The sequence below is a fragment of the Thalassophryne amazonica genome, chromosome 12 (genome assembly GCF_902500255.1).
Source record: "Thalassophryne amazonica chromosome 12, fThaAma1.1, whole genome shotgun sequence".
Lineage (NCBI taxonomy): Eukaryota > Metazoa > Chordata > Actinopteri > Batrachoidiformes > Batrachoididae > Thalassophryne > Thalassophryne amazonica.
Genome location: NC_047114.1, coordinates 86568401 through 86585609, shown reverse-complemented (window position 1 = coordinate 86585609; position 17209 = coordinate 86568401). Strand labels below are relative to the sequence as shown.

At 40.8% G+C, this 17209-nt stretch overlaps 1 protein-coding gene across 1 annotated transcript; it reads left to right on the top strand.

The window, feature by feature from the left end:
• The first annotated feature begins 2998 nt into the window (after positions 1–2998).
• On the top strand, positions 2999–16878 carry LOC117522488 (pancreatic alpha-amylase-like). The gene is made up of 9 exons (XM_034183909.1): positions 2999–3165; positions 7817–7963; positions 8147–8344; positions 8558–8788; positions 10355–10488; positions 12818–13040; positions 13161–13282; positions 14195–14320; positions 16625–16878. Exons 1-9 carry the CDS (start codon positions 3001–3003, stop codon positions 16812–16814), a joined length of 1536 nt encoding a protein of 511 aa, XP_034039800.1. The 5' UTR covers positions 2999–3000; the 3' UTR covers positions 16815–16878.
• Positions 16879–17209: the final 331 nt, after the last annotated feature.

The window sequence follows — 17209 nt, the reverse complement described above, 5'->3', positions numbered from 1 at the left end:
CTTTCAGCCACCTTGGCTGTGCATGCAATTCAAGTCTGATGCTCAGTTCAGTGGGCTCACAGCTGCACAGTGAAGAGACGACAGTCCCTTTGTCCTCAACCCCTTTAATGTGAAAGGAGATTCTTTTTATAGAAGTGTGCTTAACCTTTTGTCTGCAGTGGAGTATGAAGCTGCAAGCTGTGTAAGGGTCATGGATAAACTGCGATCCATTACACCTTTACTGCATAGCATGTTCAGGTGATAGTGTTTAAACCAGTTAGTGACCAAGTTGACCAAATTCTCCATAAGACTAGGTGAAGGACACCAATCTTTAGAAGGCGTCTGGTCTATACCAAAAAGCATTACTGACACGAGAATAAGAAACATTTTGTGGCCTTTTCAGGTTATTCTTCCTGTGACCAGATGGCATTTCTTTGCAGTCACAGTCAGGCTCAAACACCAGATCACTTGTACTTGACACCAAGGATCTATCAGGTCAGCCAAAAGGGAATTCTCCACTGGCCAAGCCGTATAGGAACATCTTTTCAATCTGGACTTCATCTTGTCACATCCCTTTCCCTCGTTACCCATGACCAAGTTGACATGTTTCTCCCCACAAGAGGAGGCCAATATGACCAATCTTCAATTGGATTCCAGTCCCACCCAAAAAGCATTATGGACAACAGAATGGTGACCATCTCTTTGCTTTTTCAGGTTATGTACTGTGTTTGCCTCGTTTTAAATGGTAAATGGACTGCATTTATATCGCGCTTTTCCATCTGCATCAGATGCTCAAAGCGCTCTACAATAATGCCTCACATTCACCCTGATGTCAGGGTGCTGCCATACAAGGTGCTCACTACACACCGGGAGCAATACTTACGTACCAAGTTACTTACCAAGTTGACGCACTTTCACAGGAAAACTAGGCCGATGTGACCAATCATCAATAGATTTCTCATCCATCACACAGAGCAAATATAGACAGCAGATTGATAAACATCTCTGGGACTGTTCAGGTTATGTAATATTTTTACATAGAAACGTATAGAAAAGTCTTTATTTTCATTGCATGCGGGGGGATGTGGATGTAAACATTTAGGGCAGTGAACACTGGGGGCCGATTTAAGGTAGTGATTGTGAACACATCATTACTGATTAAGTTGGCCTAAGTTGTCATACTCAACACAACTTTCTTTTTTATTTTATGATCAAACTGTGATTTTTTACAAAAAAAGTTATTTATTTATTTTTACTACCTAATGTTCTTAGCATTTTTTTCCACACAAAGTTAAACAATATTGATTAAGGCGTGTGTGTGTGTGTGTGTGTGTGACTGAGTGAGAGGGAGTGAGAGAGAGAGAGAGAGAGAGATAGGTTGTTCTACTGACCAATTTATTTTTATGCAGTGAGAGTGTCAGATACGACATGCAGCCATATACAATAAAAATATTAATATATGCTCAGCTATATGTGTGTAAGTGGTCTGTAAGACTGTTTATTTTTAATGATCTGTGTGAACTTAGTGATTCATGCAAACATCCAGTGATGGCAAACAGGGAAATAATATTTCAGCCTTGTTTACTGTATTCTTCTCAAAAGCATCGTGTTCAGTAGGGCCAAAGTTTTCCAACTGACTTTATATCACCAACAAAATGAAGAGCAAGGAAATGGCTAAAAAGAAAAAAAAAAAAGACCAGAGTGGAGGCAGTGACCAATGCAACACAAGCCACTTTCAGCTCTGTCTTGTCAAATACACCGCATATGTTATGAAACAAGTTCACCAAGTAACTTTAAATGTCATACAAACCAAAATAGAGATGAATTGAAGAAAACCTAAGAAGTACTGAAGACGAGAGCAACATGAGGTAGAGTCAAGCCAAGCACAGAGCGAGAGAGATCTGTGTGTGTGTGTGTGTGTGTGTGTGTGTGTGTGTGTGTGTGTGTGTGTGTGTGTGTGTGTGTGTGTGTGTGTGTGTGTGTGTGTGTAAGAGGCTGCAGAGACATGTCTGTGTAGGGAGGGACGGGCGCCATGTGTGACTGGCCAATCACAGAGTATGAAGGCAGTCAGTTAGCCAATGAGGATTTTCCTTTAGCACGAGCACAGATATTGATGAGTTTTACTCGTACCATGCTCGTACTAATCAAAAATGATTTTTCCGTTCCGGATACTCATCTGAAATGAGGCTCAACCCTTCCTTGTGCACATCATGTGGTCGGGAAATGAGATGAACATTTTGACATACGTATGTTCTCATGGTTCACTTTCTGATCATTTTCGAGAAGCTAAAACAAAATATTGTTTTGATCCAATTCTTTGCTTGGTTTTGGATGCATTTAAAGTACACCAATCAATCTGACCTACAACATAATGTTTCTTTTGTTTTATTTTGTTGTTTTTTTCCTTTACAACAGAATGGGTTAACATTCTGTAATAGGAGGTTGTATTAAACTTTGCTGTTGCATCACCATGTTTATCTAACTGAGTCTACAAATACGACAGTAGGATTTGTCCGGACTGACCTATTTTCTGTGGTAAGAGTTTCAAATACAATTTTTTTATGTTTTTTTCTTGTATTTTTCCATTATAATACAAAGAAATCACTTCATATGATATGACTACAAAGTTGCTGAATTCTTTTGTTGGGTCTCCTGCCACAGATCGAGGCAGCTTCTTTTAAGCAGTACTCCAGTCTGCTTTGACCGATCAAGAAAATAAAACTTTGTCCTACAGAAATTCATTGCTGACATTTTTGACAATGCATGAAAGCATCAAGGTCTCTGTAAATTACTTGTTTTTAGATATGAGAAAAGTCTACTTGCACACCCTATCTTGCTTTCTATTTTGCCTGTGCTTTAATACTTTTTCTCCTTTGGCCCACTTTGAAATGAAGAAGGAAGCTGTGAGAATGAAGCAGCTGTGGTGATGTTAGCAAGTCTCTTATTGGTCCAAGTGACAGTGAATGTGTATAAATAACACCACAGAACAGGAGGCGAGGCGGTTTGATCTCCAGGGAAAACATGTGGTTCATTCTGGTGGCCGTATTTGGGCTCAGCGTGGCCCAACATAACCCCAACACCAAGCACGGCCGGACGTCCATCGTCCACCTGTTTGAATGGCACTGGGCAGACATCGCCGCTGAGTGCGAACGCTTCTTGGGCCCCAATGGTTTTGGTGGAATTCAAGTAAGTACTGCAGAATATGGCACATTTTCTAGCTGGAGAATTTTGAATCCTCTGTGCATAACTTGCCCACACCTAAGTTGCACATTAAAAAATTAAAAAAATTCTTTACATTTATTATTTATTATTGATGTTTGAAACACTGTATTGGCTAGGGAGTGGCTCCATTGATGTTTGATATTTGCTATCACTTCTATATTGTAAAAGAGACAACTGTAGTATGTAAATGGGCTGCATTTATATAGCACTTTTCCATCTGTATCAGACACCCAAAGCGCTTTACAATTATGCCTCACATTCACCCCGATGTCAGGGTGCTTGCCATACAAGGTGCTCACTACACACCAGGAGCAATAGGGGATTAAAGGCCTTGCCCAAGGGCCCTTAGTGGTTTTCCAGTCAGGCGGGGATTTGAACCCATGACCTTCTGGACTCAAGCCCAACACCTTAACCACTAGACCATCACCTAATATCACTTTGAGCAGATGGAATCAGTTAATCAATGAAATCACCTAGTGGAGTCAGTGGCCGCAAAGAAAACTGCACCCTCTTGGACCTTTCTGGAACAAGTTGCCTACCCCTAATCTGAATGGTCTTCATCCCTCTGCTTTGGGGCATGGTCCTGCCCATGCGCGCATTGCAGTCTTTTTACTTCCTCTTTTTCCTGAAGTGACACCTGTGCCTAAAGTGTTAAGAAATTGTTTTGGGCAAAAAACTGCAAACTGAGGGACTGTCACACAGTCTTACCACCGCGGTTATACCACAGAAATATTTGCACATCTCCAGGTTGCACAACATTCTGACAAACAAGTCTAATCGTACCCGCGTAACAAGTTTAATCTCCTCATCTTGCTGACAGAAGTCCAGAACTGGCATCCTGTTACATATGTTGTTTGCAAATTTCTCAACATATTCTACTGGGCCCCAGCAAAAGAACACATCAAGTTTACAACGCTGTGAAAATGATTATATGAGTGAAACATCTTAAAACAGCATACTAAGAAAATTAACTAAGAATTTTAGCAGAAGCAAATATAATCATAAAACATAACAGGCTTTCAATTTGGCGTACACAATACACAGTTCAAAAGTATACAGACATACACAATTCAAAAGTATTTGAACATATAGCTATCACGTAGTTAACCTTATCTCTTGATTACATGATTAATGAGCATTGATAAATGACAATTACTATGCGCATATAAGTAATGTCTCATGTGTGCCTTTAAAACAGACAGATTTATAGCTCACGTAAAACACTTTGACATAAATTTAAAAATGCATAAATACGCAAAGATGTGCAAATTAATTTTCACATGCCTGTATTTCAAAATATCTGTCAGTCAAACTGGGATTCAGCCTTTCAACTGATGGTCCAATCATTGTGCGTAAGTCCAATGTCCAGGCCCGCCCACAGCTCAGTTCACCCCCAGAGACAGTCGACGTCCGGTGGCAGGACAAAATTGTGGCATTTATCCAATGACCGTCGAGTTTTGAGGCAATGAAAAAAAACAAAAAAACAAACTGTTCCAGGCCGTCCCATTGAAATGAATGGACGCTCGGCTTCTACGGGCAAATACATTTGATTTATTTCATTTATATAGTGCCAAATCACAACAAAGTTGCCTCACAAATAAGTAAAGAAAATAAGTGCGTCTCAAGTCTGGACTTGAAAGTCGCTACAGAATCTGACTGTTTTATTGATGCAGGGAGATCATTCCAGAGAACAGGGGCACGATAAGAGAAAGCTCTATGACCCGCAGACTTTTTATTCACCCTAGTGACACAAAGTCATCCTGCACCCTGAGAATACATGCTGGGATATGTTTAACCTAATGTCTGTTTTCTTCATGAAGTAATCCAACTTACAGATGGTTGTCCATGTATTTGTTTTGCCACCGTGTTGAACAAGAACTTTGAGTTATGCTTGTTTTTGTTGATCATATCAGAGTAATAGGTCCGCTTTGTAACCAGTAGTGCATGCTTATAGTCTAAGATAGCATCACGCCACAAGAGGTGGAATACTTATAATTTTGAACTATGCCTTGTCCATTCTAGACCTCTAGCCTTATGCTTGAGGTCATGCAAGTAATCACTGAACCAAGGTGACAGTGTTGTGTTTTTTTTTGGGGGGGGGGGGGGGGTTAATAAAGGTGGCACAATCTTGTCAAGTGTATTTTTGAGCGCTGAGTTTAAACTATCCACAAGACTGTCTACAGACTGGGCATTTTCCAAACGTGAAGCTAAGATATCAGACAGTCTAGCTTCGAGTTCAGTCGTAGTTGAGGATTTGATGCATCACCGCAGTGAAAAATAAGGTTATTGTTCCACTAAACACGGCAGCAAAACTATAAACCTAATAAGTAAGTGATCAGAGACCACTGATGCAAGAGGTTGATATCAATATTTGTGACAGCAATACCATGTGTGAGAACCAAATCCAGGGTATTTCCACTAATGTGCGTCGAATCTCAAATGCATTGCTGAAATGCTAATACAGCCACAGTTTCCATAAATGAATTACAGAGGGGATCAGAAGGTTTATTTATATGAATGTTGAAGTCACCACTAATCACAATGCAGTAGTAGTCAAGTTAGAGATGAACTCACCAAATTCATCTAAGAATTCTGAGTTTGGGCCAGGGGGCCTATATACAGTGACCACAGACCATATGAGAAAAAGTTTTATGACAAGTTAACAAAATAGATTCAGTCAATTTGTGATAAGTAGCCGATTCTGAACGAACACATCTTCAAAATGAATCTGTTCTAATGCATTTATAGTCAATGAAATGTTAAACTGTACATATTTGAACTTTTACTTTTTTGTCATTTTAAGGGGATGCTGAGCTTCCCTTGCAGTCTTAAAGAAATCACCTTTGATCTGGGGAGTGACATAGGCTATTGAGTACTGTAGTAGTAGTAGTAGTTGTAGTAGCAGTAGCAGCAGCTCCCTTAACAGTTAAGTTAATGGAGAAACACACTTTTGTGCTGCAGAATTGAGCCAAAATAGGCACATGTATACTTTGTCATACAGGAAGTAACAGGCTATTGAGCACTTTAGTAGTTAGTAGTAGTCATAGTAGTTAACGGGAGACACACTTTTGTGTTGCATCATTATCAGGAAGTGTGCTAAAAAGGTTGGTGTAATACTTTAATATTCTCTTGTTTTTACTTTGAACTTTTCAGCTCTTCATTGTTTCAAGTAACACTAACAGGAGCATAGTAGTAGAAATAGCAACTGTCTGTTTTTGAAGCAGCTTTAGTCATGCCTGAACAGTTCTCTGGAATCCGGGATAGGTGGGAGGTGATAGCTTTGTTAGTGAAGATGAGGTTTTCATTCAGTCTGAATCAAACTCCGCCCTGGGGTGGGTAATCAGCTAGATTCTCAATAAAACCTGAATATCAGGGTAAACCAGTGGTGTTTCTTTTTCTTTCTTTTTTTATGTTTGACTGCTGTGCAGCCACAGTTGAGAAGTCACATCTGATGTTTTCCAGCTCTCGATTATCTTACTATACCTGACTTAGTTACATAATTAGTAGTGTGTGGAGCAGGAAGAGTTGAAAAACACAGGGTTGATCCCCAGGAACTGGATAGTTGACCCCTGGTGTAATACCTTCTCTTTTACCAAATGAGCCCAAGCATGACTTTTTATAGCCAGGCAATATAGAGATACTGTAAAGACAACCAAAGTTCAGTACAGCCTCTGAGCGAAAGCCTAGCCTCATCACTTTTTAATGATGCTGGAGGTACTTTACCTACCATACTGGTGTGACGAAAAGGTAGCTGAGCCAAAAGGTGAAGCTCTCTACTAGTCAGTCTTCGTTCCTACTCTCACCTATGGTCATGAGGGTTGGGTCATTACCGAAAGAACTAGATCGCGGGTTTAAGCGGCTGAAATGGGCTGTCTTAGGAGGGTGGCTGGTATCTACCTTAGAGATAGCGTGAGAAGTTCGGTCATCTGTGGGGAGCTCAGAGTAGAGCCACTGCTTCTTCATGTTGAAGGGAGCCAGCTTAGGTTGTTTAGGCATCTGGTAAGGATGCCTCCTGGGAGGTGTTCCAGACACGTCCACCTGGGACACGACTAGGTGGAGAGATTATATCTTCACACTGGCCTGGGAATGCCTCAGGATCCCACAGTCAGAGGTGAATGGTAAATGGTAAATGGACTGCATTTATATAGCGCTTTTCCATCTGCATCAGACGCTCAAAGCACTACTACTTTACAATTATGACTCACATGACTCAGTCTCAATGATCAAGGACCCAGAGAGATGAAAGTAACTGCAAAGACAAGTGAATCTCTTGACAAATTCAACAATTTACATAGAGATATACAACCTGGTCTCATGCGGAGTTTGTGATGGCATCATCAAAAAGTCATTTAATCTAATAGTTTGCAACAAAATATAGTAGATTTTTGTGATTGTATCACAAAAAAAAAAAAATACTCCTGCTCCTCACCTTGCTTCTCTCGTGGTGCAATCAGAACATCCAATGATTCCACAATTGGATATGGGTGGAACCTCCTTGGCGGACGTAGGAACTGATAGTACCCATCACATTTTACACTTCATACAACAGCAGCTTGTTTCCACTGATGCATCATTCTTGAGTTAAAACTTTATGATTTGTGTTTGTTGTGCTCAGATCTCTCCTCCGCAAGAGCACATTGTGCTGAACAATCCATGGAGACCCTGGTGGCAGAGATACCAGCCAATCAGCTACAACCTGTGTTCTAGATCTGGCACTGAAGAGGAGCTTCGAGACATGATCACCAGATGCAACAATGTTGGGGTAAAGTACATGACAGCTTTGACGTAGCACAAAGCACTTGAACTATTGTTCTATAAATCAATATATATACGAGGGTAGGCTGAAAAGTTCTAAGGCTCCCCATGAAGGAGTAATGCATTAACTGCATTATAGTGAGCCTTAGAACTTTTCAGCCTACCCTCGTAAATCTATATATCAACATAGGTTAATGTCTATGTGGATGCTGTAATCAACCACATGTGTGGAGCCTCTGGTGGAGAGGGTACCCACTCTGAATGTGGAACCTGGTTCAGTGCCAGCAAGAAAGACTTCCCCAGTGTCCCCTTCAGTGCCTGGGACTTCAATGACAACAAATGTAAGACAAGCAGCGGTGATATTGAGAATTACGGTGACATTTTTCAGGTACTACATCAAAACACTGCTCTCACACACACACACACACACACACACACACACACACACACACACACACACACACACACACACACACACACACACACACACACACACACACACACACTGTCATTTCCTGTTGGAGATTCAGAAATCATCACTTTGTCATTTTTGATGACTCAGTCTTAACACTGTGGTGTAAATTCTGTTTTACTCCTTAAGGTTCGTGACTGTCGTCTGGTTAGTCTCTTGGACCTCGCTCTGGAGAAAGATTATGTGAGGAGCAAGGTGGCAGAGTTCATGAACAAACTGATTGACATGGGTGTAGCTGGATTCAGGGTGGATGCCTCTAAACACATGTGGCCTGGTGACCTGGAAGCTGTCTACAGTCGTCTGCACAACCTCACTACCAAGTGGTTTCCCAGTAACGCAAGACCTTTCATCTTCCAAGAGGTAGCTTTTACAGTATTGACCAAGAAATGTTTGGAGAATAATCTTTACACTAATGATAATGAAGCTTTGGAAGCATTTCCCCCATGTGTCTCATCCAATCCTGGAGTAAAGTCCAATTCTCAGTTTTTCTGCTAATTAAAAGGCACAGTATTCAGAGAGCGTCATATAGGCTGGTTCATGATACGTGTACACTCTGTGCACTAGGATGCAAATGAGTGCATCATTAGTTCCAAATTAACCATGGCTACAAACCTCCATGCATGACATCTGTTATTTTGATTTCATAAAAATGTTTAATGCATTCATCCTTGTTCAGTAAAAGGAAGAAGAACATGACCACAAAACTGAACTGAGAATGAAAATTTAAAAACCTTATTCGCATCTATAGTCCTTGAGCCCAAAGCCAATTTTGACCTAATTAGGCCCACTTAAGGAACTAAACAACACTTACAATCCAGCCACAGTATGCTATGACCTACACAATAATGTATACAGGTCTTCCCAGGGTGGTCACTATGGCAGGGTATATAGTGCTCTCCGAAAGTATTGGAATACTTGGTATTTCACACATTTTACTCAGTTTGTGAGAACTATCTACTCCATACAGATTTACCATAGAGTGCCATACTGTTTTTATTTCTTCATAATTGATAATTGTGTGTCGGCCACAGTATGCTATGCCCCCCCCCCCACACACACAAAATGAACACTGGTCTTCCCAAGGTGGTCGCTATGGCTAGGTATACAGTGCCCTCCAAAAGTATTCAAACACTTGGTATTTCACACATTTTACTCTGTTTTTGGGATGTACTTCATACAGATTTACCATAGAGTGCCATACTGTTTGTATTTCTTCATAATTGATGTAAATAAAGTCCAAGATATAGTCAGTGACTTGGAAATGTTCATGTATCCATCCCCTGACTTGTTTGAAGAAAACTGGCAATAAAACTGATTATTTACAGGTATTCTACCAAAGCGCTCCATTACTTATACAATCCATCAGCTTGGCTTTTATATTTTTAATTCATTCATATCAAGGTGTAGAGATGTGCGTTCACGTTGAGTTGAAGGAAGATCATTTTCAATTTTTTTTTTTTTTGTATTTTCTGTATATTCTGTATTTGAAATGGCATAAACAAATTAAAATGTGTGAAATACAAAGTGTTCCAATACTTTTGGGGGTACTGTACGTCATTGAACTGAGGGCTCAACATTTATAAAAGCTCCAGTCATATTGAAAGGCACACCAAATTATCTGACTAATTGTAAAGATTCCAAAATGGTATGGTTTGGACTACCTATGACTGGATTTTTTTTTTTCCAGTTATAGGGTTAAAAATAGCAAAAATGGTTACAAAGGTCAATTTCAGTTTGTACATACAATAGGTAATGTACGTTAGTTGTTGAGCAAATAGGATTAATAAATTGTTTTTACTTTGTTGAATGCTGTGTTAAAAAAAATCCGTTTCCCTTAATAAATGATTTAATACAGGAGCTGAGCTCAAGTTTTTATTGCTGCCCTTTATGAACTTTGCATAAACTGTAATTGTGTTATGTTTCCAGGTTATAGATCTGGGAGGAGAAGCCATCACATCAAGAGAGTACTTCCATCTTGGACGGGTGACTGAATTCAAATATGGGGCTAAAATGGGAACCGTCTTCAGAAAATGGCACGGCGAGAAGCTGTTTTACACAAAGTAAGTTTGTTGTGTGCATGTGGGAATAACAGTTCATTAAAAATCATACCAACTACTGGAGCATCACAAATTAAGCAACTTGAAAATACCATTTCCTTACTTTAAGGACAAGCTCTCTTTTTTGATAGTGTTTAAAAATATGTAAATACATGAGGATCAAAACAGAACCAGCAGTTGAACTGTCTGAACTCAAATCGTGTTTAAAAAAAACAACAACACAGAATTACAAATTAATAACATTCAATAATGTTTTGATTGCTTGCCACACACATTATTGGGGATATAATAAATTTCTCTGAGGACTGTGAACCAGTTGGTGGTACGTCCGCAGTTCTTGTTCCAAAAAGCTGCATGTTAGCTAGTTTGGCTCCTTAGAAATGTGTTATAGTATATTTCTTACATGTTAGATTAGATTAGATACTCTCTCAGGGAAACTGAGGTTCCAGCAGCATTGTATTGCAACACACGGGGTAAAAAGCACTCAAAGCATTGAAAGTGAAAGTAAAAAAAACAAACAAACAAAAAAACATTTGCAAATATACATATAAATACCAGACATACTGATCGCTACTGGTTTACTGGCTACTACTGTTCCTCTCCTTCCCGTCGTCTGTCTTCCTATTACTCCCCATCACCCCGAGTGAGGTGTTGTGCAGTTTGATGGCCTGATATTATTATTGTCTGATTGTCTGATCAATAGATTTATACAACTCCAATTTCAATTAAGTTGGGACATTGTGTAAAATATAAATAAAAACAGAATACAATGATTTGCAAATTCTCTTCAACCTATATTCAATTGAATACACCACAAAGACAGTATATGTTCAAACTGATAAACTTTATTGTTTTTGTGCAAATATTTGCTCAAGCTGGGACAGTGGTATGTTTACCACTGTGTTACATCACCTTTCCTTCTAACAACACTCAATAAGCATTTGGGAACTGAGGACACTAATTGTTGAAGCTTTGAAGGTGTAATTCTTTCCCATTCTTGCTTGATGTACGACTTCAGTTGTTCAACAGTCCAGAGTATCCATTGTCATATTTTGCGCTTCATAATGCGCCACACATTTTCAATGGGCAACAGGTCTGGACTGCAGGCAGGCCAATCTAGTACCTGCACTCTTTTACTACAAAGCCACGCTGTTGTAACACGTGCAGAATGTGGCTTGGCATTGTCTTGCTGAAATAAACAGGGACGTCCCTGAAAAAGACGTTGCTTGGATGGCATGTGTTGCTCCAAAACCTGGATGTCACTTTCAGCATTGTTGGTGCCATCACAGATGTGTAAGTTGCCCATGATGTGGGCACCAAAATCACCCCCATACCATCACAGATGCTGGCTTTTGAACTTTGCAGTGGTAACAATCTGGATGGTCTTTTTCCTCTTTTGTCTGGAGGACACGACGTCCATGATTTCCAAAACCAATTTGAAATGTGGACTCATCAGACCACAGCACACTTTTCCACTTTGTGTCTGTCCATTTCAAATGAGCTCAGGCCCAGAGAAGGTGGTGGCGTTTCTGGATGTTGTTGATGTATGACTTTCGCTTTGCATGGTAGAGTTTTAACTCTCATTTGTAAATGTAGCAACGAACTGTGTTAACTGAAAATGGTTTTCTAAAGTGTTCCTGAGCCCACGCAGTAAGATCCTTTACACAATGATGTCGGTTTATAATGCAGTGCCGCCTGAGGGATCGAAGGTCACGGGCATTCAATGTTGGTTTTCGGCCTTGCCGCTTACATGTTGAAAGTTCTCCAGATTCTCTGAATCTTCTGATTATATAATGAAGTGTAGATTATGGAATCCCTAAATTCCTTGCAATTGAACGTTGAGAAACATTGTTCTTAAACTGTAGGACTATTTTTTCACGCAGTTGTTCACAAAATGATGATCCCCACACCATCTTTGCTTGTGAATGGCTGAGCCTTTTGGGGATGCTCCTTTTATGCCCAATCATGACACTCACCTGTTTTCAAACAGGTGTTCTTTGAGCATCATCAACTTTCCCAGTCTTTTGTTGCCCCGTCCAAACTTTTTTGAAATGTGTTGCAGGCATCCATTTCAAAATGAGCAAATATTTGCATGAAAACAATAAAGTTTATCAGTTTGAACATTAAATATCTTGTCTTTGTGGTGTATTCAATTGCATATAGGTTGAAGAGGATTTGCAAATTATTGTATTCTGTTTTTATTTACATTTTACACAACGTCCCAACTTCATTGGAATTGGGGTTGTAAAAAAATACTCAGAAAAAAATAACTATCTGGAACATTTACAAAAAAGAAACTCGTTAACTTGGCTAATTTGTGTTCCATGTCCAGGAACTGGGGAGAGGGATGGGGTTTCATGCCAGATGATAATGCTGTTGTCTTCATTGACAACCACGACAACCAGAGAGGCCACGGTGCCGGTGGTGCAGCCATCATTACTTTCTGGGACCCGAGGCTTTATAAGATGACTGTTGGCTACATGCTGGCCCATCCTTATGGTGTGACAAGAGTGATGTCCAGCTACCGATGGGAAAGAAACTTTGTGGATGGAAAGGTAGATTATTAGAGATAATATTGTTGTAATATATACAGTACTAGTGAACTGTTTGGACACACTTTCCCATTCAACTGAATTGGGAAGTTCAATAAATTGTCCATTCATATTGTTTGATAGGATAAAAATGACTGGATCGGCCCTCCGAGCAACAGTGATGGATCCACAAAACCCGTTCCCATCAACCCTGACCAGACTTGTGGGGATGGTTGGGTGTGTGAACACAGATGGAGACAGATCAAGTGAGTTGTTAAAAAGTAGAATTTCTGACCTGCAATAAATATTTCCTACAGTAACACAACTTGTGATGTTTCTGTGAAGGCTCTCAGTTGTCCAGGTGGTTTCCATAGTACTGAAGCTTGAATCTTCGACTGGACTGGGTTGCTTGACGTCACATCTGCCAACTCTTGGAGATCTGTCTTAACACCATGTATTTCCAGTTTAGGGGGAATTACTCCTGGCAGATCCATGGTTGTGCATTGGGGTCTCCGGTGTCCCCCATTGTGGCCAATCTGTACATGGAGCTAGTGGAGAAGAGAGCCTTGGCATCGTTCACGGGCATCTCTCCCAGTCACTGGTTCAGATATGTCGATGACACATGGATTAAAATCAAGCATCAGGAAGTGGAGGCCTTTACAGAGCACATCAACTCGGTGGATTCCAATATCAAGTTCACACATGAGGATGCCAGAAACAACCATTTAGCCTTCTTGGACTGTGATGTTATGATTGGAGAGAATAGGCAGCTCCAGACAGGGGTTTGCAGAAAACCCACTCACACTGACCAATATCTGCTATTTGGCTCAAACCACCCCCTTGAACACAAGGTCGGGGTGATCAGGATTCTTCAACACAGAGCCCTACAGGTGCCCACAACTACAGAAGGAAGGGCTAAAGAACAACAACATGTCCAGAAAGCCCTCACAGTAAGTGGGTACCCACGATGGTCCCTGGATAAAGTGTAAATTAGAGATCTGCGATTAGAAGCGAAATCTCCTCGTGTCAAGCAACCCAGTCCAGTCAAAGATTCAAGCTTCCCTACAACTTGTGATGTCCATTTGATTCCATAGTGTATAACAAATTCATCAAGTAATCATAGTCAATCATAGTCCAGAAGCCAAAAAATCTATTAAAATTTTTCAATGTCTGTTTAGGAACATGGTCATTTTTCGTAATGTGGTCAGTGGACAGCCTCACACCAACTGGTGGGACAACGAGAGCAACCAGGTTGCTTTTGGACGTGGTGATCGTGGTTTTATCGTCTTTAACAATGATGATTGGTAAGGACTGTTTAGGCTGCATTTAACTACTAATTTACATTTGTGTGTTCTTTGTGCAACTAAACAGAGTCTGAATGCAGACAACTTACAGATGTCCAGTATTTATTAACTTTCAAGGATCATAATCAAGAAATAATAAAAACTGATCATTGCCATTACAATGTTTTGTGATGCACTGCTAAATGGGTCTATTATACACTTTTTAAGCATGCTAATACACATCCCCATTGTATGTGTCACACATAACTGGTTTAATATGTGTATCTCAGAGAAAGAAACAATCTAATGGCCCCTTCATACATAACACAACATTGGGCGAAAGAAGCAGAAACCAGGAGAAAATCTGCGAACAAAAAAACAAAATGGGGAAACGCGAAACATTCCACCTGGGGGAAGGTGGAATTCGGGAGGGACACACGGTCGGACAGGGGTGCACAATACCACAGCAACGGTTTTGTGCAAGCTCGTGCACATCCACAAACACAGTGCAAGCACCTGGAACGTGTAGCACCACATCATGCTGCTGTTGTAGGCAGGAAACCACGCACCAAAAACAGAAACACCACAATTTCTAATATTTAATCCCTCTTATCAAGCAGACAATACAAGTATGATTCTTCTGTTCCACTGTATCTGACCCATGGTCATAGATGTACAGTCATGATCTAACAAGAATGAAGCTTCTTATCATGTCCACATCTGCTGGCCCCATGCACGTGTCCACCGAGTGGTGCGTCGAAGGACTGTGCGTCATGTAGACCAGAACTGACTTGGGTGACGTGACATTCAGATCACCAGCTGAGTGTACACATGATAAGACGGTCTTTTTCTTCTGGCAGAACTTGCCGATGTGCGTACTGTGCAGTCACTCCAGCCCATTGCAAAGGTGATGTATGTTTTCATGTATTTCCTCATGAGGACAGCAGGCACATGCACGCGCTTCACGGTGGAGAGTTGTAAGGTCCTGTCCTTCAAAACACGGTACGTGTTCTCCAGCTGTGACTTCCAGGTCCAGAGATCTCAACAGTAGCGCCTCGCGTGGACACACCAACGTTTTTGATCAAAGTGTCACTCTCTGTTTCTTTGCTTTGTGATTATTTATTTTTTGTATTTGTTATGTAATTGTGTATGTCGTTAATGGTAGTATTTATTTAAATACATGCTGTGGCTGTGTTCTCTGTGTTTTTAATGTAATACTTCGTGTACACTGAGCTCTCATTTCCAGCCAGTTAGTGAGTGGGTGGCTGGTGATCAGCTGAGAGGCACATTGTCATGCAGTGCGTGCTCAGATGTGGCTGGCTGGTCCCCATATGATCTTGTCTGTACGTAATTATCAGCATGTCATACAAGTGTGCTCCCCATGCCACGTGTGTTGTTGGGCGAGACACAGACACATGCAGGCTACGTGTTGGGGGACGGGGGCACAATACACACGCACGCCAGATGTGTTGAGGGGGGGACACTTGCTTGACATATGTGTTGCTTGATAATGCATACTCGTGGGCAACTTAGACAGTTTTCACAGACAGCTCGAATGTGGTCATCTGCTTTCCACTATCGTGCCAGGAGCGCGAATAGCCACGCCTTTTCTCATTGTCCAGTGGGCGGTGTTGCATGTTCATGTGTGCCACCTGCAATTTGTCTGACACCTGCCGATTGGGGGGGGGGGGGGGGGGGGGGGGGTGTCAAATGGACACTCACAGGGCACTCACTGTCTTTCAGCCGCTGGTGTGAGAATGGTTGTGGCGACAGCTGTACGAGGCGTTTGAGGCGGCTCTGAATTTTGATGAGTGCCATGCAATTCCTCCTCCGTGCGCCAGTTGGCTTCACTCATGTTATGTGTGAAGGGGGATTAAACACAGGCTTCTGTAACGTATGTCACAGAAGCCTAAAATGAGCCATTTCAAGTTGAAATTTTACTTGTAACAGGATAGTTTGGACATGTGTATTCGTAGCATTGTGGGACTTTGACCGTGTTAAACATGAAATCTCCACCATATATAGCAGTGAAAAGTAAATGAAAACATTTTGCTGCATATGACCCATTTAAAGTGATTGATTTAAATGGCTTTTATGGCATATCCTTTGCGCTTTACCTATCACAATGTCTTGGGAAAACCTTTCCCAAAATCTCATCACATTTCCACCTCGGAAATCTGAAATAGACTTCTATTAATATAGTCATGTATTTTTAACATTTTACTTTTCAAATCCATCATGTATTCTGTTGTCCGTGATAACAAATGTTCACTGTGACACTTGCAAGGATTTTAAAATGTTCTGGAACTTGTGTTTAACTTGAAGGGACCTGGATGTGACTCTGAACACTGGCATGCCTGGTGGAACCTACTGTGATGTCATTTCTGGCCAGAAAGAAGACAACATGTGCACCGGGAAGCAGATCCATGTCGGAGACGATGGCCGAGCCCGCTTCAAGATCAGCAACAGAGATGAGGACCCGTTTGTTGCAATTCATGCTGAATCCAAGCTGTAAAAGGGATAAAGCATTGTTCCCTGACTTAAAGTCAAAACACAACTCTGAAACATGCGGTCACTTCCACTTTTAAAAGCATTTTAATAAACGTACAAATGCTAGAAAACAAAGTGTTGATATTTTTGCAAGACATTAAAAACAGGCTGTGATCAGACTGAGGCTTTGGGAGTGAAAGACAACAAGCTCATTTCAAGATGCATGCAGCTTTAACCACACCCACTCCTAATTTCCATCATGTATGTGGTGATCAGATTATTCCCTGCATCATTCCCAGACATGTCCCACAGATGGTAAACAGATACATGGTGTAACATTTAATTTTACATAAGAAAATGTCGTTTTTTTGGTTGATCTATTGCTTCAAAGTTTTGTCCTCATAATATGACCTTTTGTTT